General features: G+C 44.7%; 2 protein-coding genes across 3 annotated transcripts in view; one reads left to right on the top strand and one right to left on the bottom strand.

Annotated features, from left to right (window-relative positions):
* antxr1b (ANTXR cell adhesion molecule 1b) overlaps positions 1 to 14,679 on the top strand; it is a gene marked incomplete at both ends in the record, with an annotated part of 16,838 nt that extends 2,159 nt beyond the window's left edge. Inside the window, 16 exons of the mRNA XM_084457790.1 lie at positions 458 to 529; positions 1,238 to 1,319; positions 1,499 to 1,532; positions 1,697 to 1,776; positions 2,611 to 2,679; positions 2,887 to 2,967; positions 3,151 to 3,211; positions 3,369 to 3,467; positions 5,332 to 5,401; positions 5,741 to 5,819; positions 6,094 to 6,189; positions 6,781 to 6,822; positions 7,387 to 7,482; positions 8,069 to 8,236; positions 13,110 to 13,190; positions 14,281 to 14,679. Coding sequence (XP_084313916.1) covers positions 458 to 529; positions 1,238 to 1,319; positions 1,499 to 1,532; positions 1,697 to 1,776; positions 2,611 to 2,679; positions 2,887 to 2,967; positions 3,151 to 3,211; positions 3,369 to 3,467; positions 5,332 to 5,401; positions 5,741 to 5,819; positions 6,094 to 6,189; positions 6,781 to 6,822; positions 7,387 to 7,482; positions 8,069 to 8,236; positions 13,110 to 13,190; positions 14,281 to 14,679 — 1,609 coding nt within the window. The remainder of the gene's footprint in view (positions 1 to 457; positions 530 to 1,237; positions 1,320 to 1,498; positions 1,533 to 1,696; positions 1,777 to 2,610; positions 2,680 to 2,886; positions 2,968 to 3,150; positions 3,212 to 3,368; positions 3,468 to 5,331; positions 5,402 to 5,740; positions 5,820 to 6,093; positions 6,190 to 6,780; positions 6,823 to 7,386; positions 7,483 to 8,068; positions 8,237 to 13,109; positions 13,191 to 14,280) is intronic.
* A 6,708-nt stretch (positions 14,680 to 21,387) lies between these two features.
* Positions 21,388 to 23,895, bottom strand: part of aak1b (AP2 associated kinase 1b) — a 28,233-nt gene continuing 25,725 nt past the window's right edge. For both annotated transcript variants that reach the window (XM_084457746.1, XM_084457747.1), the window contains exon 20: positions 21,388 to 23,418. In XM_084457746.1, the coding sequence (XP_084313872.1) occupies positions 22,652 to 23,418 (767 nt within the window). In that variant the 3' untranslated portion in view covers positions 21,388 to 22,651. The remainder of the gene's footprint in view (positions 23,419 to 23,895) is intronic.

Below are 23,895 nucleotides of genomic sequence, written 5' to 3'. Positions count from 1 at the left end.
TGCATTAGCTTGGTGATGCATGTCTAAGTGTGTAGATTCAGGCATGAATCAAATGTTGTCAAGCAGAGTGATATTGTATTTTGTCTAATTGGATGAGGAAAATTCTCAGAATATTGATTTGAACTTGTTCGCTTAGGTGCCCACAGTTACCGGGCGGCTGTAGCTCAGTTGGTAGAGCGGGTCGTTCAGTGATCGAAGGGTCAGTGGTTCGAATCCCAGCTCCGACTGTCCACATGTCGAAGTGTCCTTGAGCAAGACACCTAACCCCAAATTGCTCCCAATGAGCAGGTTAGCACCTTGCATGGCAGCTACCGTGAATGAGAGGCCATTGTAAAGCGCTTTGAGTGCATGGAAAAGCGCTATATAAGTGCAGTCCATTTACAAAGGAAACAGGAACAAAGAGAAACTTCAATAACAGGATACCAAAGCTTTGTCTCTCCTCTGTCTCTCTTCCAAGCCCTCAGCTACGGATGTCGTTTATTGTATTTTCTACAGAAGGCCGGATCCTGATGAAACTAACAGAAGACAGGTATGAAAGAACACTGATATTCATGTGCATCCCCACTGCAATCTTCTAGTGCACTTTATCGGCGTGTCATTTCAATTCCCATTCTTTAAATGACTGAACCAAGGTGTTAATTACCCCAACTACCCCAATTACCCCAAATTGATGAAAGCATTATCTCTTCATTGTTCACTTTTTGGCAGGTGTTTTGTTCTTCATTACATTATATTATATTAGTCATTAAGCCGACACTTTTATCCAAAGTGACTTGCAACAAGTGCATTCAATGTAGGCAGTCAGTGTACTATTACTCACCCAGATAGCAAGCGGATGTGTAATAATTCTGGGCCATATATGGGCCGGAACTAAGCGACAAGGGCCAGATCTGGCCTGTATATGGCCCAGATCCGCTTGCTATCTAGGATCACCAGAACTCATAAGTGTATCTCTTTCTAAACAAGCATCTAACCCTAGTGTTGAAGTAAAAGTGCAAGAACAGCTAAGTACAAATACAATAAGTGCTAGAAGGAAGGGTCAGGGTTAGTATCGCATGCACTGCAAGTGTCCAGTGTAGCAGTCGATCAAATATGGCATACACAACAACAAAGATGGATAGAGAATCAATCAATTGTTTGTTCAATCTCTTCACCAATGAAAAATTGTGTTGTTAATCTTTATTTTGCCGAGTGTTTTCGATGTGACACTAACGGGCGGTGGGGTTATTTGTGTCAGGGAGCTGATCCGGGCGGGACTTGAGGAACTCCGCATGGTTCAGCCTGGGGGGGACACCTTCATGCATAAAGGCTTTCAAAGGGTGAGTCGTCTATTAGATCTGTAGAGTTCATTACAGCAGCAGTCGGAGGTATAGTTATGCATGAAATTGAAATGAAAAAATAGTACTGTAGATATTATATTATGTCAAACAGTGGGACACTGAGTTAAATGTTAACAGTGGAATAAATCAATAGTATCTCCTACTCTCTCCTACTCCAGGCCAGCGAACAAATCTACTACGGAACTGGAGATGGTGATTAGAAAAACATATAAGAAATAAATGATGAGTGAAAAATGAGAAATGAATATTCCTTCAATCTTTCATTCAATCCTCTCAACCTTACTGAATGTCTAAGCTCCGTGGAGGTGTTGCTTTTGCTGCATGTGAGATTGAGCCCAAGTGTCCTTTTCCATTAGGATATAGAACAGCCAGTGTCATCATTGCCCTGACGGACGGAGAGCTGAGGGAGAATCAGTTTGATCTCGCTGAGAGAGAGGTGAGACACTTCGCCCCCCCCCCCGATACAATTTACCCCATCTTCTTTCTGCTCTTGTGTTTTGAATCCTCAGATTCTTTTTGGCTACTTTTATTTAAGTTTTTCATGGTTGAGTTTCCAAAAAGAAGGTCAAGGCATTCTTTCATAAAAATTAAAAAGCCTTTATTCAATTGGCATATCCATGTGGACTATTAAAAGCACACTAGCACGTTTCGGCATCAGCCTGAGAAGTTATTCATGGTTGTTTGTGTTCCCAGTGTAAGGAAACAATACTATTTCCTCCTCTCGAACACAGGTGTGTCTGTTACAGTACAACATTACAAATATGTGGTTAAATCTACAAACAATGTTTGTCTGTGGACTGCTTCATTCATGTAACATTAGTCTTGGAGTAGTTCTAATTTTCATACCATATATCAGCTTTGGGTTTGTGAACTTATGGATGAAAAATAGTACATTCCCGAAGCCTTGCACTGTCAGCCAGAATGTTGTTTGGTTTAAGCAGATGGTCTAGTATATATATATATATATATATATATATCTTCACTCCAGATGTTCACATCCTGGGTAACTGTATGGTAATCTTGTCTTAAAGCCTCAGAATGGTACAGAAAACACCATATATAAGAAACTGGACAATTGACTTGTTATTATGATTTAACTGTACAGCATTCTCCATCATGACATTAACAACACCACACATTTCAACCTCAGACACCTTTATCTCTCAGAGGCTTTCAACCGTACGTTCAGAGGCATGATGGGTAATACTTAAAAAAAAAAAAAAAAAGGTTTCTATTAACATGTCCGTTTTCATGTCCAACTGAACACCAGGCGAGTCGATCGCGGCAATTGGGGGCTTCGGTGTACTGTGTGGGTGTGAAGGACTTCAATGAAACGCAGGTATGATAGCTTAGTATATACTTCTGTACTGTAGGTCCAGTTAGTTGGCCCAATGGGATTTACTAATGTATAAGAACAGTATATTTTGAGGAGGTCAGAAAAATGATGTCAAATGATTTCGAGGACGTCAGAAATGTTTATATGTCTATCTTCCAACAGTACATTGTAACTGGATTAAAATTCTGTGTTACACCATTCTCATCTCAGCTTTGGACAATAGCAGACAGCAAGGACCACGTATTCCCTGTAAATGACGGCTTTCAAGCGCTTCAAGGGGTCATCGACTCGGTACGATGGGCAACTTAAAAGGGGGTGGTACTTATATTATGAGGATTTTCTATAGAGAATATTCTCTGCTTGGAAGGTCTACTTTTTTTTATTTCAGAACATAAAAAGAGTGACCTATTACTTTTGCTTCCGTCATCATCATTACCATCAGACATGTCTTTGTTTTTGCTACCCATCATTCAGATCCTGAAGAGATCATGTATTGAGATCCTGGCTGTAGAACCATCCAGCATCTGTGAAGGAGGCGAGTGGTGGTCCAACTCCATCTGTCCTCTGCATGCCCAAATACAACATGCTGAGATACAGACACAAGTTCACACTGTGCTTTTTTACATTATGTTTACACACAGTATACGGTATTTTGATATGCTTTCTAAAATGTCCGATTTGTCTCGTGTCAGAATCCTTCCAGGTTGTTGTCCGTGGAAATGGCTTCCTGTACGCCCGCAATGTGGAGAAGGTCCTTTGTAGCTTCCGCATTAACGATACTCTCACTTTGAGTAAGTACCATGAGCTGCGAACTGTTCATGGCCGAGTTTCCCGCTAAAGAACCTTCTTAAGGAAAAAATGCATGTTTAGCCCTGTTTTAAGGTTACTTATGATCATATACAATGGTTCAGATCAAAACATTGACAAAACTAGCACTTTTGAGAAAGTCTGATAATTGTTCTACCACCGTTTTGGTCATACAATGGATGTGAAATCTTTCCAAAACATGTTAAACTCTCGATCATAAGTAACCTTAAAACAGGGCTAAACATGCATTTTCCCTTTACTACTCCTTTAAGCAACCCTTTGTATGGGAGTTAAGAAGTACTTTGGAGTTAAGTGCTTCTTAACTCGTTCGGGAAACCCGGCCCATGTTAAGACAGAACACTAAATTAAAAAGATAAGTTTGCGATTAATAACCTTGCTTCTTATACTACAACCCCCACAATCCCACAGCTGTCTGCTGATTAACAGCAGCGTATACTTTATCTAGCTGTGTCATCTGGCGCTATTTTTGTACATCTGCTGTTCGGTACCAGAGCATTCAGGAAGGAACAACCAAGTCTCTTTTAGGCCCAGACAGTGGCTGTCCTCTGTCCAATTTTCATTTCAGCAGGGGACAAATGACCACTGACCACTGACTGTGGTTGCACTGCACTGACAAGCACTGTATGACTTCAATAGGAAGCCAGCCCAGATAGCAAGCGGATGTGTAATAATTCTGGGCCATATATGGGCCGGAACTAAGCCACAAGGGCCAGATCTGGTCTGTATATGGCCCAGATCCGCTTGCTATCTGGGAGGAGTCTGAAAGTGTTATTCCTTGCTATGACAGTTTTGATTGTGGATGATATTGACTTTGTTTTTGATGATTGTTTTTGCCGTGTGGCGGTGGCCCTCATGATCCAAGCTTATTGTTTGTTCTCTCCCAGATAGCAAGCGGATCTGGGCCATATACAGACCAGATCTGGCCCTTTTGAGCTCAGGGAACCGAAACCTTCTGCCCTTTGTCTCAGATCTCTATCGATAGCATTTGCAGCTCTTTGAGGCATTGTGGGTAAAAAGGGAAATGTTTTTCTTGGCTAGATGACGTGTAGCCAGGGATAGCATGATCTACCTCTGTTGACGTGACACATCCCCCCTTCTGGGCCCCCTCTCAAACGTCAGCGCCACCTCTCTTTGCTTCGCCCTCAGCCGGTATAACACTCAGACCTTCTCAGATGTCTGGGGGGAATGTGGATCCCACCACAGTTGTGAGCCATCTATGCACACACTAGACTCTCGCTCAGCACAGCCAGGGTAAATAAACCACAGTCTCAATCTCCAAGATGACTTACAGTTGCTTCATTTTCCACAAGCAACAGAAGGCCAGGAAGACCAGGAATCCAATATGGGAGAGAAAAATTCACAGTTGCTCCGATGATATTTCAGTTTGAGCTTTATTCTTTGAAGAAGCGTGTCAATGAAAAGCTTGTCAATGGTATAGTCTAATTTGTCAAACGTGTGTACAGCCTTTTTCACTTCCAATTAGTTTTTTTTTTTTATTTAGTGTAATTTTTCACTTCCGTCATTTGACCTGTGCTGACAGATACAGTACAGTGGTCCTGTATAATAGTATTAACATTTTACAAACATTTTCCAGGAGCTTGCTCGATCGTCTCGTTGAGAGAGGTCAGGGAATAATTTTTACAGCTCACTTTTCTGGCCCCCGGGTGAAACTGTTTTTTTGCTTCCCTCTGGAATATGTAGGGGTGGGACCTATGCCCACCCTCCCATTGCTCTCTGTAAAGCGCATTGTGTTGCCTCTGTGTATGAAATGCACTATATAAATAAAGTTTGATTTGATTTGATGGAGTTCTGTCCACTGTTTCCTAGTGAAGAGGCCACTGGTGGTCAGGGACACCTACCTGCTATGTCCAGCCCCCGTTCTGGAAAAGGAGGGAACGTGAGTGACTCATCTCATTAACATAATTATCACTACGTCCAATCAAATCAGTAGCCTCACTCTGAACCTGTTACTGCTCAACCTCAATGACAACATAATTTAAATTACAAACTCAGTGATTGCATATCTGAAATGTGAATATTGTGGATATCATTTTCTGTTGCATTTCAATCACCTTGTTATATGTAATATGTCATGAAAATGTAGTCAGCAAGGGTGCTGTCCGTTAATAGTCTTCTGCAATTTGGTCTTTCCAATGAAATAGACGTAATATAAATGACTAGACTGGTTATGCGGGGCCAGTTGTCACAGCACCCCCTACCCTGCTTTCATCCACAGGTCCGCCACCCTCCATGTCAGTATGAATAACGGTCTAAGCTTCATCTCCAGTTCTGTCACCATCACCACAGTCAGCTGTGTGAGTACCCGACCGCACTGCCACCACAGCTGACCTGGCCATGCATACCGTAGCTATCGTGTGACTTCAAAATGGCCACAACTGAACAATTTGACTTTCGCTTCTCAGGATGACGTCTGTCTCCTAGCCGTTGATCGACTCACTAATACAGTACAACTGATTTAACAGCTCCCGTCCCGACTAAGTGGAGAGTGGATTGGTGGTTTGTTTCTATCGACTTCATCATAAGTTCAGAACATCATTTTGTATGTCTTTCCCCCCCCCCCTCCTCCAGTCTGATGGGACATTCTTGGCCATTGCTCTTCTCATTCTTCTTCTCCTGTTGACGGCAGCGTTGCTGTGGTGGTTCTGGCCTCTCTGCTGCACAGTGGTAGGTTGGTCGGCCATTTTGTCCTTGACTAGCCTATCAAGCTGAAAACAACTGAAAGTAACGGCGTTCTTTGTAAGCCAAATGTCCTACTGATCTTTTTACTCCATATTGGATAAAACAAAGAAATGTGGAGCGTTACTTGTGTAAAACACAGACAGTCAGAACAGACTATAAACAAATGTCAAAGTACGGAGGCCAGTCACTGCCATGTACTAAGAAAGAGGTAATCGGGCGGCTGTAGCTCAGTTGGTAGAGCGGGTCGTTCAATGATCGAAGGGTCAGTGGTTCGAATCACAGCTCTGACTGTCCACATGTCGAAGTGTCCTTGAGCAAGACACCTAACCCCAAATTGCTCCCAATGAGCAGGTGAGCACCTTGCATGGCAGCTACCGCCATTGGTGTGTATGAATGGGTGAATGAGAGGCCATTGTAAAGTGCTTTGAGTGCCGCTAGGGTGGAAAAGTGCTATATAAGTGCAGTCCATTTACCATTTAATCAAATGACAAGATGACAGCTGTGGGAAATCACTGAGAAACCCTTTTCAAAGGTCTTGAAAACATCTTTCACCCATTTCAATTTCCATTTTCACAGATCATCCATGAGCCTCCACCTCCCGCGATGGAGGACAGCTCTGTAAGACCTTTCATTGTTTCTCTCCAGAGCTGCTCTGAATAACGATAAAGGACTGAGGGATAGATACACACTAGTAATACAGTATGCTCTTTCTCTGTCCTACAGAAAGAGACACACACGCACGCCTGCACACACACACACCCCCCTCACGACCAAAGGTCCCGAATTTAAGACCAAAGGTCCCGAATTTATACCAAAGGTCCACACTCCCCCCCTCCCCCCTGGTCAACAAATCGTCTGACAATCCAAAAAACCTGCCCCCCCCCCCCACCTCCCCCGTCCCATCCCGTCAACAAATCGAAACGATACGGTCCACTTTTGGAAAAAAACAAACGCCCCCCTCCACAAGGCTGGCTACGGGCCTGATCCTAAAACATTTTGCGTAGGGTAACACATTCCCAGATAGCAAGCGGATCTGGGCCATATACAGGCCAGATCTGGCCCTTGTGGCTTAGTTCCGGCCCATATATGGCCCAGAATCATTACACATCCGCTTGCTATCTGGGTTGAGAATAGAAGTAACAGAATAACTGTGTTCTCAGTCATATCTTGCTCTCTCTTCAGGATGAGGATGAGGATGGATACCCCAAGAAGAGGTGGCCCACGGTGGACGCGTCCTACTACGGTGGCCGTGGAGTCGGTGGCATCAAGAGAATGGAAGTGAGGACCTGAACACAGTCACTGGAACACAGTCACTGAACACAGTCACTGAACACAGTCGCTGAACACGGTCACTGAACACAGTCGCTGAACACAGTCGCTGAACACAGTCACTGAACACAGTCACTGAACACAGTCGCTGAACACAGTCGCTGAGCACAGTCACTGAACACAGTCGCTGAACAGTCACTGAACACAGTCGCTGAACACAGTCACTGAACACAGTCGCTGAGCACAGTCACTGGAACACAGTCACTGAACACAGTCACTGAAACCCTCAGACAGCAGTGGTGAAAAAACAAGGTGCTCTTTGGAAAGAGGTAAACAGCTAGAGCAAAAAGAGAGGAGCCAAGGCCCTCTTGTTCTGGGAAAAAAAGCCTTTATTTTCACAGGCTAATGTCTACACGATGTGGCCTGCTCAGCCCAGATAGCAAGCGGATGTGTAATGATTCTGGGCCATATATGGGCCGGAACTAAGCCACAAGGGCCAGATCTGGCCTGTATATGGCCCAGATCCGCTTGCTATCTGGGGAGCATCATGTCCATTCAGATGACCGCTGCCGTGTCTGTCCCTGACACTGCTCAGGTCCGCTGGGGAGACAAAGGGTCCACAGAGGAGGGGGCCAAACTGGAGAAGGCCAAAAATGCCCGTGTCAAGATGCCCGAGCTGGAGTTTGAGCTGCCCCCAACACGGACCCTCAACAACGGCATGCACAAACCTATCAGCCCCCAGAAATGGTACTCGCCCATCAAGGTACACTGCTGTCACTGTGTGTGTGTGGGGGGGGGGTGGGTGTGGGTGTGTGTGTGTGTTTCGGCGTTGACGCCCCATCACCGTGTGTTGTGTGCAACCACTGTATGACAATAAAAAGTTGTTTGTATATACAGTGAGTATGCAGAGTGTAATGTGTATGTGTGTGTGTGTGTGTGTGTGTATGTGTGTGTGTGTGTGTGTGTGTATACTTGTGTATTTGTGTACGGCGTGATATATGAGTGTGGTGTGTCCTACAGTATACAGGATGTTCAGATCATGTGTGTGTATGTGTAGATGTGTGTGTGATATGTGAGTGTGGTGCGTTCTATACAGTACATTCAGGTATTGCGCAAGTGACTATCGACGGTGTCTCTCAATGGTGCTGTGGTCTGTAGCGGGGGGGAGGGTCGGGGGGGGGGGGGGGTTACTTCATGTCATTTCAATTCACAGCTATTTCAGTGGCATGAATACCTTCCGTCCTTCCAGTCCTGAACAGAAACAAGCCAGCCACGCACATAAGCCAGGCTTGACCTCGCCTGGTTTTTCGTGAATGACTCATGGTGTTAGGACACAACCGTGATCCAGCGGCACTGCTCTCCGGAGAAAGAATCCTTTTTCATAAACTGCCGACCATTTCTATTCACCACGCAAATTCAGTTCATTAAATCTCCTTGGCCCCGCGTCAGAGCCCTGGAGTTGTGCAGGACGAGGGAGGGAGGGGCAGGTTGTGCAGGACGAGGGAGGGAGGGGCAGGTTGCAGCCGATCACCTTCTTGGCGGATCCAAAATCCGCAATCAGGATCCTGGCGTAGGTGCCTGCGTGTTCCAGATGCTGAAGAATGTAGTGAAGGGCCATGTTTACTGCGTCGTCCACAGACCTGTTTACTGTGTAGGTGATCTGCAGAGGGGGCCAGGAGTGGGTCTGTGATGGATTTGAGGTGCAGCAGAAAAAGGCGCTCAAAGACCTTCTCAACTCAACTCAAATTGTATTTATAAAGCACATTTAAAACAACCGAGGTTGACCAAAGTGCAACAGCTCCAGAGCAACAAACCACACAGCACACAACAGAACACTACAATACATCATCCACAATACACAATAAGAAATATAAAATACAGAACAATACAGGGGCCATCGGGTGTCCAGCTCAACCTGAGTTGAAGGCCTGGGAGAACAGATGAGTCTTTAAAGAAGACTTAAACATCTCTACGGTCTGGGCAGACCTAATGTGCCGGGGCAGACTGTTCCAGAGCCTAGGGGCCGCCGCCCCAAAGGCTCGGTCACCTCTGGTCTTCAGCCGAGTCTTTGGGACAGCCGGCAGCAGCTCATTAGAGGATCTCAGTTCTCTAGCTGGGGCATGAAAGTGCAGGAGATTGGCAAGATACGGAGGTGCCAGTCCATTTAGACCTTTAAAAACAAACATCAAAATCTTGAAATCAATTCTAGAACGCACTGGGAGCCAGCCCAGATAGCAAGCGGATCTGGGCCATATACAGGCCAGATCTGGCCCTTGTGGCTTAGTTCCGGCCCATATATGGCCCAGAATTATTACACATCCGCTTGCTATCTGGGAAGCATGTGTGTGTTGTGTGTTGTTTTCGCCACTCACGCATGTTCTACTGTGTGTGTGTGTGTCACTGTGTGGTGAATAAAAAAGACCCTTGAGGTCCTAGAATTATTTATTTATTTATTTTAACTATGAATGAAGTCTACAATACACATGCACCATTCGCCTTTTTGAAACTTGAGTTTCAACATTTTCGAAACATTTTTCCCATCATATGCCCGCCGGTTTTCAGATCCCCATTAACACGGTTTCAAACCCAGTAAACAAATTTATCAGAAAATGTTTTAAAACAAAAAATCTGTCAGAGCAAATGTTGGAAAACTAATTTACATTGCAGCCAGTCAGTGTCTAGACACAAATGTTTCACCCCAACTTGTGTCGTGCACACATTATCAAGCTTGTTTAAGTTTCACTGAAATTATAACCTTCTGTGTCATTTAATGGCTTCTGGCTGAGCATTGAGCATCATGAAATGAAAGCAGGAAATAATTAATCTCTCTTTGTTAACAGCTAATCTTTATAATAAGGGCCCCTGAGCCCATCTGTCTATTATTGATTTATAGCCGAAGGACACTGTTGGCGCACAAGAGTATCATTTAAGAACATGAATTCAAGCAGAGACCAAATGTTAAAAGCCAACAATATCCTATTAGTGTATTGCATCGCTGTATTCGATATAATAGATTTTTGACTGAAGAACGACATTGAACACTTTCAAAAATGTCAGTGCTGTGGCATGAAACCAGACTGGAACATTTCATAAGGATAATGGGGAACAGAAAATGTTTGCAGCTGAATAAAAACCACTTTCTCCAAAACTTCGGACATAAAAGGCAACCCTGAGCTAAGGCAGTTATTTATCAGAACAAGAACAGTGGACGCCACAGTACCAAAAAGTTTGAAGGCTGTAACTTCTTAACCACATTCCCAGATAGCAAGCGCATGTGTAATAATTCTGGGCCATATATGGGCCAGAACTAAGCCACAAGGGTCAGATCTGGCCTGTATATGGCCCAGATCCGCTTGCTATCTGGGGTTAGATAGTGAGGAGAGAATACTGGCTCAAACTGATCTAGGACCAGTAGGCAAAAGAGGAGCAGAGGGGTCAGGGGTCATGGGAGCAGCTGGCCTTAGAGCAGACATTTCAATAACAAATGTAAGAAGTCTCTCACAGAGATTGGGCGATGGCACCATGGGAGAGTTATCACTTTGGTTTACAAGGGAGTCGAAAATATTGAACAGTACCTGAGGCTTGTGACTATTATTGGAGACAAGATTGGATATATACTCCATTTTGGCAGCTTTAACGGCTCTCTGGTAGACTGAAAAACATTCACGCAGAATTTCGAGAGAGAGAGAGAGAGTTTATCCTTTTTCCACTTCCTCTCAGCACGGCGACAAGAACGTCTGAGAGCGCGTATGGAATCATTTAACCGTGGCTCAGAACGTGCTTTAGTGCGTTTAGATCTAAAAGGGACAACAAAGTCCAAGATATTTGTACATGTAGAATTCAAAATAATTACAAGCTCATCAGAACTGATAGCACGATTGCCATCCAGAGAGCATGACAGTTCATTAAACATGAGTGCAAAGTGCGATGCAGTCTGAGGGTTTATAGCGCTCAAGCGGTCAGATGGACAGGCCTATAGTCATTTAAGCCGGCCCAGATAGCAAGCGGATCAGGGCCATATACAGGCCAGATCTGGCCCTTGTGGCTTAGTTCCGGCCCATATATGGCCCAGAATTACCCAGAATCTGCTTGCTATCTGGGGGTGATCTTTGTTTTCTTGGGGACAGGGATGATGGTGGAGGTCTTGAAGCAGGCTGGAACATGGCATGTCTCTACCCAGATAGCAAGCGGATCTGGGCCATATACAGGCCAGATCTGGCCCTTGTGGCTTAGTTCCAGCCCATATATGGCCCAGAATTATTACACATCCGCTTGCTATCTGGGTACTGAGTTGCTGAAGATGTCAGTGAACACCAGGGGACAGCTGATCAGCACAGAACATCAGCGTGGAGGGGGAGACAGAGTCCGGTCCGGTCGCTTTCCGGAGGGTTCTGTTTCCTGAACAGACGGTTCACATCCTTGTCTAGGATGGTGAGGAGGGGTGGGGGGCAGCGGCGGGGATGTCCAGATGTTGGAATGGGGGATGAGTTTTTGGGGCTGGAGGGTGAGGGAGCCGGGGTTGGGGGTGTGGGGGGGGGGGGGTGGCATTGTTTGTCAAATCTGCAGTAGAACTCGTTCAGGTCATTGGCAAGGCGTGGGTCGTCAGTGGACTGGGGGGGGATTTCGGTTCTGTCAGGCCTGTCCAAACAGAGAACATGTTCCCCTCGGAGAACTGATGTTATAGTTTCTCTGAGAAGTAAGAGTATTATGTATTGTGAAGATGATACTCATCAAAACAAAGCTCTCTTTGCCGTAGTTCCTGTGAGCACAGTGTATCCAGGAAGCAGTTAATTTCTTTTTGTTTCATAACGTCTTCGTCAGCTGGATAGGCGGTAATCTGAACCAGACATGAACTGAGTTGACTTCTCTGGGTCTGCAGTGCTGCTGCTGCCACTCCCAACAAAACACATCACCCTTTTCATCTCCACACATCGGGACAATGAGCCTCTACACACTATAACTAGAATGATTTGCTCATCAAATTGTCGACAACTCTTTGTCAGATTGTTTCCAACGTAATTATTCTGTGAGAAAATCGATCCATTATGGATTCTAGAGGTGTGTGGGCCTGAACATGATTACAGTATAATGAATGCTCTCAGACATCTTAGACAAAAGCTGTTCAATCTCGGGTAAACAATGCCAGCTATGCACACGTGCCACCGAAAAGTTTGATGGCACAGGTGGGCGGTAGCATATTGGTACCGAGGAGTGAGTTTAACCAATTCAGTTCGGTTACACATGCAGCTTTTTTATCCTTGTTGTGCACCTCTTTGGTTTTATCATTATTGACATGTGACGATAATGATGATGATGATGATAATGATGGTGATGAAGAAACAACCCAGATAGCAATTGGATCTGGGCCATATACAGGCCAGATCTGGCCCTTGTGTCTTAGTTCCGGCCCATATATGGCCCAGAATCATTACACATCCGCTTGCTATCTGGGAAAGAGAAGATAGGTGTGTGGGTATTTCTTTCATATGAAAAATGAAACATTTAAGGGGATTCACTCCCAGCACCACAACGTTGTGAGAGTGTGCCTGTTGGTACTTTCACTTGTTGTTTCTTTCATAATCACACTGGACCTTTTGAATTAATGTTCTCTATACTGTATCTTTTTTGCATTTTAGGGCAAACTGGACGCTCTGTGGGTTTTCTTGAGAAAGGGCTACGACAGGGTGTCTGTGATGAGACCCTATCCTGGAGACAAGGTGAGACCCCCGCCAACTCTGCCACTGTGTGGGACCATGAGCCAGATATGAAGCGCTCTGTTAGTTGATCGTTCTCTAGCTATTCCACATCGTTGACTAATACTCATCGACCTGAACCAAAAGAGCAAGATTCATATTATATACTTATCATACAGGCTTGCAGATGCACTGTATTTTCTTTAAGACGAGGCTATTAGGCCTAGCTAATCTCGAACTGTTGTGAGAGAAGCAGACAAAAGCATTCAAAGGGAAAAAGTTAAACAGCCACAGAACCCACTATGTCATGGCTTGGCAGACTCGGGTTCCAATCCTCTAGAGGAAGAACGCTAAACCTCAGGAAAGGGAGGGGAGGAGGAGGAGGAGGGAGGAGGAGGGAGGAGGCGAGCCAAGGCTGCAGCCTGCGGAACGGAGGAGATACGATGGAAAACAAATGGTAGAAATTTAAAGCCCTTTAAAACCCTTAAGAAACAGTGCGTGTGAAGAGTGAGGACCGACGCTCTCAAGGCCATGAATTAAGACGCAGGCTTATAAACGGGACACAGCGTACCTGGCATGTACATTAAAGGAAGGTTTAATGAGGTTTAAAACCGTGAGGTATGTTCTTGTGTCTGCTCAAGCCATTAGAGGCAGATGACAACTTCCATCCACTTCTGCCCCTAATTCCAGCCTCACTGACTGGGTTGCTTTTGTCTCTGACAACAGAGGAGAGAAGGAGAGGACATCTTTGAGAATTCAATCCCTTCCTGTATACAGTATCTAGCATGTTGCTTAAGTCCTACTAAATATCCAAATTGGACTTAGCGTTTGGGCAAAAAAATAGAACATTCTTCATGTGTCAGAAGTGTCTCAAAACAGAAACAGAGATCTCAGTGGATCACATTCTCTCCCAGATAGCAAGCGGATCTGGGCCATATACAGGCCAGATCTGGCCCAGAATCATTACACATCCGCTTGCTATCTGGGCTGTAGTTGAAATGCATTATCAGGCATCATTGAGCTTGTGTATAAGCCCACTAGTGAATGACACTGTATAAAGTTTACTGTAGAATAGTCAATTCTTATACACTTATCTTTCTCCTCTGAAATACAGGGAAGGTGCATAAACTTCACCCGGGTGAAATCGTATCCTGCTCCTCGCTACCCAATCTACAACCACCCCTCCACCCCCATCTACAGCCTTCCTCACAGCTATCATCACCCTCCCTCACAGGGCACCCTCGCACACATGCCCCCCTCTCCAACGTCCACCCTCCCACCCCTGCCATCCACTCCACCCCCCGCCTCCATCACCCCCCCGCCTTACACCCCCCCTCCAAACAGAGCTCTGCCCCCGACTTCTCTTAGCCCTCCCCTAACTCCACCCACCCTTCTACCCCTTTGCCCCCCCACACCGCCTTCCCCAACTGGCTCTTTGCCACCTCCACCTCAGGGCCCACCCCCATGTAGAGCCCCGCCCCCTTCTCGCCCTCCCCCGCGTCCCTCTCATTAGGGTGTGACCAATACTTACAAGTTAAAGAGAGGGGGGCGGTCAAGGCATTTGACAAAGAACTGAGCTGTATTGGATCTTTGGAGGGAACCATGAAACGTCCACCAATACGGCACTTTTCTCTGCTAACCAAACCAAACCACTATTAGCACCAGAACAGGCTGCCCAGATAGCAAGCGGATCTGGGCCATATACAGGCCAGATCTGGCCCTTGTGGCTTAGTTCCGGGCCCATATATGGCCCAGAATCATTACACATCCGCTTGCTATCTGGGTGGGCATCGTGGCCAGTCCCAGTCCTCAGAAACACAATACAAGGTACAGTATTATCCGCAGATGAAGGGGAAGATGGGAACATTGATTTTGTACATTGTTTACTTCACTTCTCCTGTTTATTGGGCATTTCTTATTCTCTAGGCATTGGGAATTCTGTTAAGCGTCTTTGTTAAAGCATACAATGCAATATGCTGAATTCTCTAACTGCTTTTCTCAGTCAATACACACGTCTGAGACGTGCACATATTTAAAACGGCAAGAAATAGACGCAAGAGCTCAGCTATTGACTCATACTGTAGGTGTGTTTTTGATGTGTTTTACATGTTGCTGTCCGACAGAATCTTATGTTTATCATGGATTTCAATAAATGCATTATAAGGAATCTTTGCAGAATGACAAACCTTTGTCTGGGAAAAGAAAGTGTTGGTGTTCCTTTGTACTCAGACTTTAAGAACAGATTAAGTTTTTTTCAGAGCACAAGGAATGGATGGCATGTCTTGTGGACTCAAACTCAACGTGAAACTCAACATTTCTATCATCATGGTCCAACCAGGGACCAGCCACAGAATACTGGCCTTTTGAAAATGCAATGTAGCTGACAACTTGCTGAATGAATGAGATGTAAAAGATAATATAAAAATAATTCCCAAACACATTGAGGGATCAAATCAAATCAAACTTTATTTGTATAGCGCATTTCATACACAGAGGCAACACAATGCGCTATACAAATAATGCAATGGGGGGGGGGGGGCATAGGTCCTATTCCAGAGGGAAGCAAAACAACGGTTTCACCCGGGGGCCAGAAAAGTGAGCTGTAAAAATTATTCCCTGACCCCTCTCAACGAGACGATCGAGCAAGCTCCTGGAAATGTTTGTCTATTGGCTAAAAACATATATACAGAGCAGTAAAAATGGGCTCGATACTTCATAAGAGAGACATGACAAACAGGAGAGTGCACAGATAGTTACAGAGAATATGTAGGCCATTATGTGTTAGTTATCGATGTAGTCTCTAATATGATATTTAAGTGAGTCATATAACAAAGCACAGGAAGCACTTAGCACAACAGGCTCATAGAGAACGCCGGAAAGCAGAGGTGGGGAGACAGAAAGCAGAGAGGCAAGGGTAAAAAGGGATGGGGTTGCATAGGGACAGCTGACGACAGAGTGGGAAAGAGCTCGTCAAGAGGGTGGTCTGTGGGTAACGGTGGGGCCACTGGACCTGGTTAGGAGGTAGGAGGGAGAGAGAGAGGCACTAGGGAGAGGGGAGGCTAAAAAATGTTAGTAGCACGCAGAGCCATAAAAGCAACACAGATATTTAAACAGAATGTGCCAGTTTCAGGGCAACCAGCATCTGTATACACATCTACATATACACACAGTGCATAACAGGATGTTATGATATGATACACCAATGTATACAGAGGATTCACAAGCAGGCTGGAGGCTGCCTTTCTGTGTCTCTAGCTCCTGGATAGTGATTGTAGACTAGACTGAAAAGGTAAGTCTTAAGATCTCGCTTAAAGATTTCCATTGTTTCAGCCCTTCTTAGGTACTCTGGCACGGTGTTCCAGAGGTTGGGGGCATAGAAACTGAAAGCTGCCTCTCCGTGTCTCTTGGTCCTGGCTTTTGGAACTGTTAGGAGTTCAGTACCTGAGGACCTGAGTGGTCTGTTGGGCATGTACCTGACAAGCATGTCTGAAATGTATTCAGGTGCGTGACTGTGGAGAGATTTATAGACTAATAAAGGTATTTGAAAGTCTATTCTAGAATTCTGGAAGTGTAGTGATTTTAAGACTGGTGTGATGTGTGCCCACCGTCTAGTTTTAGTGAGGACTGATGAGCATTCTGTATTATTTGTAGTTTAGAGATTGCTTTCTTTGGTAGGCCAGACAGTAGAGCATTGCAGTAGTCCAGCCTGCTTGTGATGAAAGCATGCATTAGTCTTTCAGTGTCAGCCTGAGAAACGGTTGGACCTTGGCAATGTTTCTTAAGTGGTTAAAATATGTCTCGGTAAAATTCTTGATATGGGTTTCGAAATTCAGATCTGAGTCAAATATGACACCTGGGTTTTTAGCCTGGCATTTGGTGTCAATTGCCAGTTTTTAAATGTGCAGATAGTTTCTCTCTTTCAGCTTTGTCACCAATGATCAGTACTTTTGTTTTGTCTTGGTTTAGCTGGAGGAAATTATGTGACATCCATACATTTATGTCTGTAATACACTTACACAACAAGGCAGTCAATCGAACTGTAATTACTGGGTGTTACAGAAATATAGAGTTGGGTATCATCTGCATAGGTATGGTAGCTATGTTGTGACACTGCCAAGGGGCGGCATGTACAGGCTGAAGAGTAGAGGTCCTAGGATCGATCCTTGGGGCACCCCACAGGTCATAGGAAACTTTTCTGAGCTGTGGTCACCGAGGGCATCGAAGAAATCACGACCGGTTAGATAGGTCTTAAACCAATTTAGGACTGGACCAGAGAGGCCAACCCACTTCTCCAGTCTTTTGATGAGGATCGCATGATCTACAGTATCAAAGACTGCACTCAGGTCCAGGAGGACGAGAACAGAGAGCTCTTTGGAGTCAGCAATAATTCTGAGGTCATTTACAACTTTGACTAATGCCGTCTATGCTATGCTATGATGGGCGCGAAAGCCGGACTGGAAAAGGTTGAGGTTGATTTTGTAGCAGTAGTAGCCTAGTAAGCTGCTAGTACTGTAGTAGTATATGCCTAAAACAACAACAATTTACATGAAAACTAAGTTACACAGTATAAATACACACTTGAGGGTAAAGCGTACTTCCTGTAAATATTTTATTTTTCCTCATTTTGTTGCCTTCTCCAATAGAGACACAGGCAAGACAGCTTTAGTTTATAAACAAGTAACAAAACTATGCCTGCTGCTTTGGATTGGTTCAAATCTTATTCTGCAATGCAGAATGGTTCATTTTAAACTCTCTTGGATTGGTTCTGCGATGCATTTTTTATTGTTTCCATCCACTTTAAGTGAGGAAATCTGAACCCAGATGGCAAGCGGATGTGTATTAATTCTGGGCCATATATGGGCCGGAACTAAGCCACAAGGGCCAGATCTGGCCTGTATATGGCCCAGATCCGCTTGCTATCTGGGAAGGAGTCTCTAGGCCTAGCGTTAAGAGGCTGACCTGTGAACCTCGTCCAGCATTTGACCTTCCGCTGATGTAGTTTTATCCAATTAAGGATATTCTCATAAGGGAGAATATCAGTATGCAGCATGTACAGTATCACAGACAGCATGTACAGTATCACAGACAGCATGTAGAGTATCACAGACAGAATGTACAGTATCACAGACCACTGAGCTTCAATAGAGTTCTTTTGAGAGAAAACATTCTAGTGAATGCTACTGTACACAAAGACACAGATTTTTGCTTTTACCATTGGTCTTCACAGTGTTCTATCATCAAGTTCAACTTCTTTGTTTAGAAGTTCTGAACTCTCCAGTGTTGGTACAATAATGGACCTTCAGACTTTACACTAAGAGGATATTTTTGGCTTTTAATATTTGGTCTCTGCTTGAATTCATGTTCTTATATAATACTCTTGTGCGTCAACAGTGTCCTTCCGCTATAAATCAATAATAGATGGATGGGCTCAGGGGCCCTTATTATAAAGATTAGCTGTTAACAAAGAGAGATGAATAATTTCCTGCTTTATTTTCATGATGCTCATACTCAGCCAGAAGCCATAAAATGACACAGAAGGTTATAATTTCAGTGAAACTTAAACAAGCTTGATAATGTGTGCAAGACACAAGTTGGGGCGAAACATTTGTGTCTAGACACTGACTGGCTGCAATGTAAATGAGTTTTCCAACATTTGCTCTGACAGATTTTTTGTTTTAAAACATTTTCTGATAAATTTGTTTACTGGGTTTGAAACCGTGTAAATGAAAACGGGCGAGCATATGATGGGAAAATGTTTTCGAAAACGTTGAAACTCAAGTTTCAAAAAGGCGAATGGTGCATGTGTATTGTAGACTTCATTCAGAGTTTAAAAAAAATAAAATAATAATTCTAGGACCTCAAGGGTCTTTTTTATTCACCACACAGTGACACACACACACACAGTAGAACACGCGTGAGTGGCGAAAACAACACACAACACACACATGCTTTCCTTCAGGTGTCGCCGGTGGAAATTGTTACATGTAACATGTAACATGAAACATGACAGACTGAATTGCATTTCGTTATCTTGAAAATTCAGATTCAGGGGCTGGATACAAGCTAATGTTTAGCCGTTAGCCTATTCATTCATCTCACGTTGAATTAGAGTAATATAATGTGTTAGATCAGTCAAATGTATTGCATCATTCTGAACGTCATACCAAAACACATTGGCATGCCATTGTTGGAGTGGTCAGGTCAATAAATGGATTTTGTATCAGTAATAATCCCAGATAGCAAGCGGATCTGGGCCATATATGGGCCGGAACTAAGCCACAAGGGCCAGATCTGGCCTGTATATGGCCCTGATCAGATTGCTGTCTGGGATGGGTCACACCAGGAATGCTACAGTTTTGAATCAAAACTCTAATTCAACCAGGGAAATTAAAATGGTAGTGGCATGGTACATTGAAAGGATATGTCTTGGAATGGCTATGGTACTGTATGGTACTGTATGGTACTGTATGGATGTGATTTTGCGCTCAGTTACGGGTTTTACTTTGGTGTGGATCCAAAATGCATGATGTGCATTATTGTGAGCTCAGTATAACGCTATTATGAATACTGTGTCACCGTAATTGTCGGTTGTGTGACATCCATATTTACACACACATTATTAGTTTTAACTCAAGTTCACTGAGGAAGTTCTGGCAAAGCAGGAACTTATTAGCCTTGAAACTAGCGTGAATAGAGCTGCCTGATGGTGGTTTAGTGGATCTATTATATAATGTGAGAGAGAGGCAGACAGACTCATGATCCTGTGGGGAGTGAGCTCATGGAGGCATGCCTGTGGCCGTGGAGGGAACCAGGGATGGTGGGCTCGGTGGTGGTGGCACACAACCGGAGGCAGTAAAAACAAAGACTATTGCCACGCTGGCAGAGTGTGGCCGGTGTGGCCGACACACTCAGAGAGCTCGGCAGGCTGGAAAGACCTCGGGACTCTTTGCAGAATGCTTTGTTCAATATTCTTGAACAGACCATGCTAGATTAAAATTAAAGGGGGGGAAGGCTAGTTTCGGATCATTGTCCTTTCGCGGAATCTGGCTGGTCGAGTTTCAACGGTCGACTATGGATTTATTGAGACGATTGAGGAGGACAAGCCTCTCAAAGCACTCAGAAAACACAAATGGGGCGGCAGGTCTGTTCGTAACCAACTGACAACTGACGCTAAACAGGAGGCTAATGAGACATGAGCAGATCAGTTTCTGCTTAAATAAAACATGTGCCACTCAATTACTCATTCACAGCTCTGAAGAGTATGGAGTCATTATCCTGTCATAAAGTGAGAGCACATCCTTTTAATTCAAGAGCACATATTTTAATTCAAGTAGGCTACTGTATGGCCTTGCAAGCAAAAGCAAAAATCCCACCCAGGTGCAAAACAGAACGGGTCTGGCTTTCATCTGTGCCTTCAGCCATCTCTAGAACAGTGCCAGAGTGTCCCCAAACGAGTGAAACAACCTCGTCACTTTGTTGTGATCGGCCAAAATGAAAACAGAAAAAAAGCCAGTCCCAGCAAGCCATTCAAATCTCCCGTGTCAAATTACGTCACAGTCGGGGACGTATTATAATAATCCCGCCCTCATCTGAATACCTCCAATCACCTGCGTTTGTTTACCTGGCTGTAAAGGCTGACATTATTTGCGGGTCCCGCTAGCTACAGTAGCATAATGTCTTCACACGGAAAATGCTCTGTTCTTGGATGTACTTAGCAGCAAAAATCGTCTCCCAAGCTCGAAGGACAGAATAGCGGAGTGGATACATTTTATTTTTAATGGCAACGTTCCCGCTGAAATTGGCAAAACACTGGCAGTGTGTACTAGCCATTTTTTGCGCGATTGCTTTTCCAACCTGGGTCAGTACAATGCAGGATTTTCAGATAAACTATTTCTGAATGATAAATAAACTGTCCATGGAAATTATGCAGAAACTGTAAGTAATTATACTGTGTGTTTGTTTGCATATAGTACCTACGCTAGCTAGCTAACACACTCCTCTTTTGCCTCAACCCGGATGCTTGTCTCATCATACAGGATGTTAGAGTAACGTAACTGGACTTCATTACCAAAGGAGACTCCAGAGATTCATTAAAACTGGACTTTAACAACAAACTTTTTCAAGTAATCAATTGCAAGCTTTTCATCATAAAATACACTTTATTGTAAAATACAATTTAAAAAAAAGCATGCTACTGTATTGCTGAAAAGCATATTGTGATGTACAATCTACGAGTAGCATATTGACAATCATAGCCTGTGAAACAATTTACAAAAAAAAGTTTACTGGCTTATGTTGTTACATGCATTTCAAGGAAAATATCCTTCATCCTGTATATAGCCCCATGTTGGATTCAGAAAAAAGCACTTGATAGTTAAGATCAAGCTTTTGCCCACATCATGCTAACCTGCTAATCCAAAATGTAAATTTGCATAACATGCACATCACACTTTTTGGGGATTGCAGAAACACTTATATCTATCAAGTTGTTTCTCACCAAATAATGATCCTTTTACATCTTATGCATGGTGATGAGGTGCAACAGCTAAGCCTTAACATTATACTGTAGGTGCAAAATAATTTTCTAAATATGAGAAAGAGACATTACATTGTCTTTGTCAATTTACAGTATATATATAATAACCTTTTTTGGACCTTCCTCTTGTAACTGAAATCCTCAAAAAACGATTCCCTTTTAAAAAAAAAAAAAGTACTTATATTGCACCTTAATCTATCATCCAATTTATCAATCCTCTTTGATGTTGTTTAAAAGTTTGAGAACATGGTCATTTTGCTTTAGACAAAGAACTCTTGATAAAACGTTGTTTACATAAGTACCTGCACTGAAACTTTGCATGAAATAGCTACTGCAACTTAAATGTATGAAGACCAGACAAAACATATCCTGTTCCCAAGATAGAACAGTGAACTTAATTTCACGAAAATTAATTAATTCGTACAATACATGCATACATGACATCAGTGTACCATTCATAATCGTGCTAAAACATCACCGGCAATGATAGAGTATACACTTTAGTTGTGCAGCTAAAAACATCATCCCTGGAGTTTATGTGCCAAAGTTACTAGAATACTTTCACTGTTCATGGATCCTGAAAATCTTTGGCTTAATACTGCATCATAGTAGAGTATACCTTCAAGGATGCAAAGTGCTGCAAACATCCACCAGCGCACTTAATCTGAACAACAGTCAGTAAACTGAGGTAGAGCAAAGGTGTTTAAACTAGAATATTGGAATGCAAAAGCTAGTTAACTTTAATACTGTGTTCACAAAAATGAGTGTTCACTGTAACCCTTGAATGAGAGCGCCTGAGGATTCTCCATTACACTCTTGGACGATGAACGGTTCTCATGTCGGGCGGTCCAGGGTTTCAGAGCCGGGCTGGGTCTCATCTGCTGCTCTGGGCGTAGGCCCTGGAGGTCTGGGGTTCGGGCTGGCCTCGGGTGAGATCGTGGCCCCTGCATCAAGGCTTCCCCTGTGGGCATCTGGGGTGAAAGGGCGCCCCGAAAAAAGGGTCCATCACAGCTCTCCCCCCGATGGTCCAGGAATGCAGCGGCCCCACGGCCACCGAGCCGACGGCGGCCTGCTGTCCCACGCTGGACACCACGCGGTGGGCTGCCACCGGCTGCTGGGGTAGGGGGACCTCAGAGCAGCGGGGGAACGTGGGCGGAGCCTGTCGGCTGAGAGGCGGGGGCTCGGCAACGGGAGCCCGGAGGGCGTGGCCCTGCGCACAGGGGGGCGGAGAGACCTGGCGACAGGGGCTGTTTGGCTGGATCTGGCAAGGGGGGGTTGCGATTGGCTGAGGAGGGCGGGGGGAAACGGCGGTACTCCCGGCGGGGGTCCGTCTCTCCCCGAAGGGGGCCTGGAGGAAAACATCGAAAGGCAGGGAAGGTTTGTGGGGCGGGAGGACGGTGGCGCCGGTGAACACATCTTTCTCGGCCGTCTTAAAAGGCGCCAGCAGGAAGACATCGGGCGAGGTGACCGGGGGGGTGGTAGGAGCGGGGGGACTTTGGAATGGCTGCGTTACGGATGTCGGAGGCTGGCTGTAGGGGTTGGATGGCAGGGGCTGGGAGGCGTTCCCATCTGATGGCGGTGTTATGGGCGTGGTGCTGGCGGGCGGTCGGGGAACCCCGGCCCCCTCGTGGATCATCAGCTCCTCGTCGGCAGCCTGCCCGATGTCCATGGTGCTGGAGGGCAGAGAGAAGCATCTACCCAACTCCCTCTGCGGGTCTGTCGAGCACAGAAAAGAGATCGTTCAGTGCTAAGGACTAGACAAGGAACTATTCCTGGGCATCCAGAGCAAGTTTATCAAAACGTCTATTGTACAATAAGTAATAGTGAGAGAGCAAAGGGTGTAAATATCCTCGTTTTTGTTTTCAGACGACTGTACTTGGCCTGTACATTGATCATAAACGGGTGTACAGTAGCATAATTGTAGGCTGCGATTGGACTAGTCCTGTTCTGTGTGAAATCACACTGCTCAGTCATCCATGTCTTACCAGTAAAATGCTTTGAGGACAAGGGGTGACCTTTGTCATATCTCTCCATCTCACTGGTCATAAATAAGGATACACAGTAGGACATGAGACAAGTAGGACATGAGACAAGAGATGTCAACAGGACCAGTAAAAGGGAAGTACCAAGGAATAGCTGGCAGCTACCCAGATAGCAAGCGGATCTGGGCCATATACAGGCCAGATCTGGCCC

Source organism: Borostomias antarcticus, assembly GCF_949987555.1.
Source record: "Borostomias antarcticus genome assembly, chromosome: 2".
Classification (NCBI taxonomy): domain Eukaryota; kingdom Metazoa; phylum Chordata; class Actinopteri; order Stomiiformes; family Stomiidae; genus Borostomias; species Borostomias antarcticus.
The sequence above is the reverse complement of the archived record's forward strand: the minus strand, read 5'-3'. Positions and strand labels throughout refer to the sequence as shown.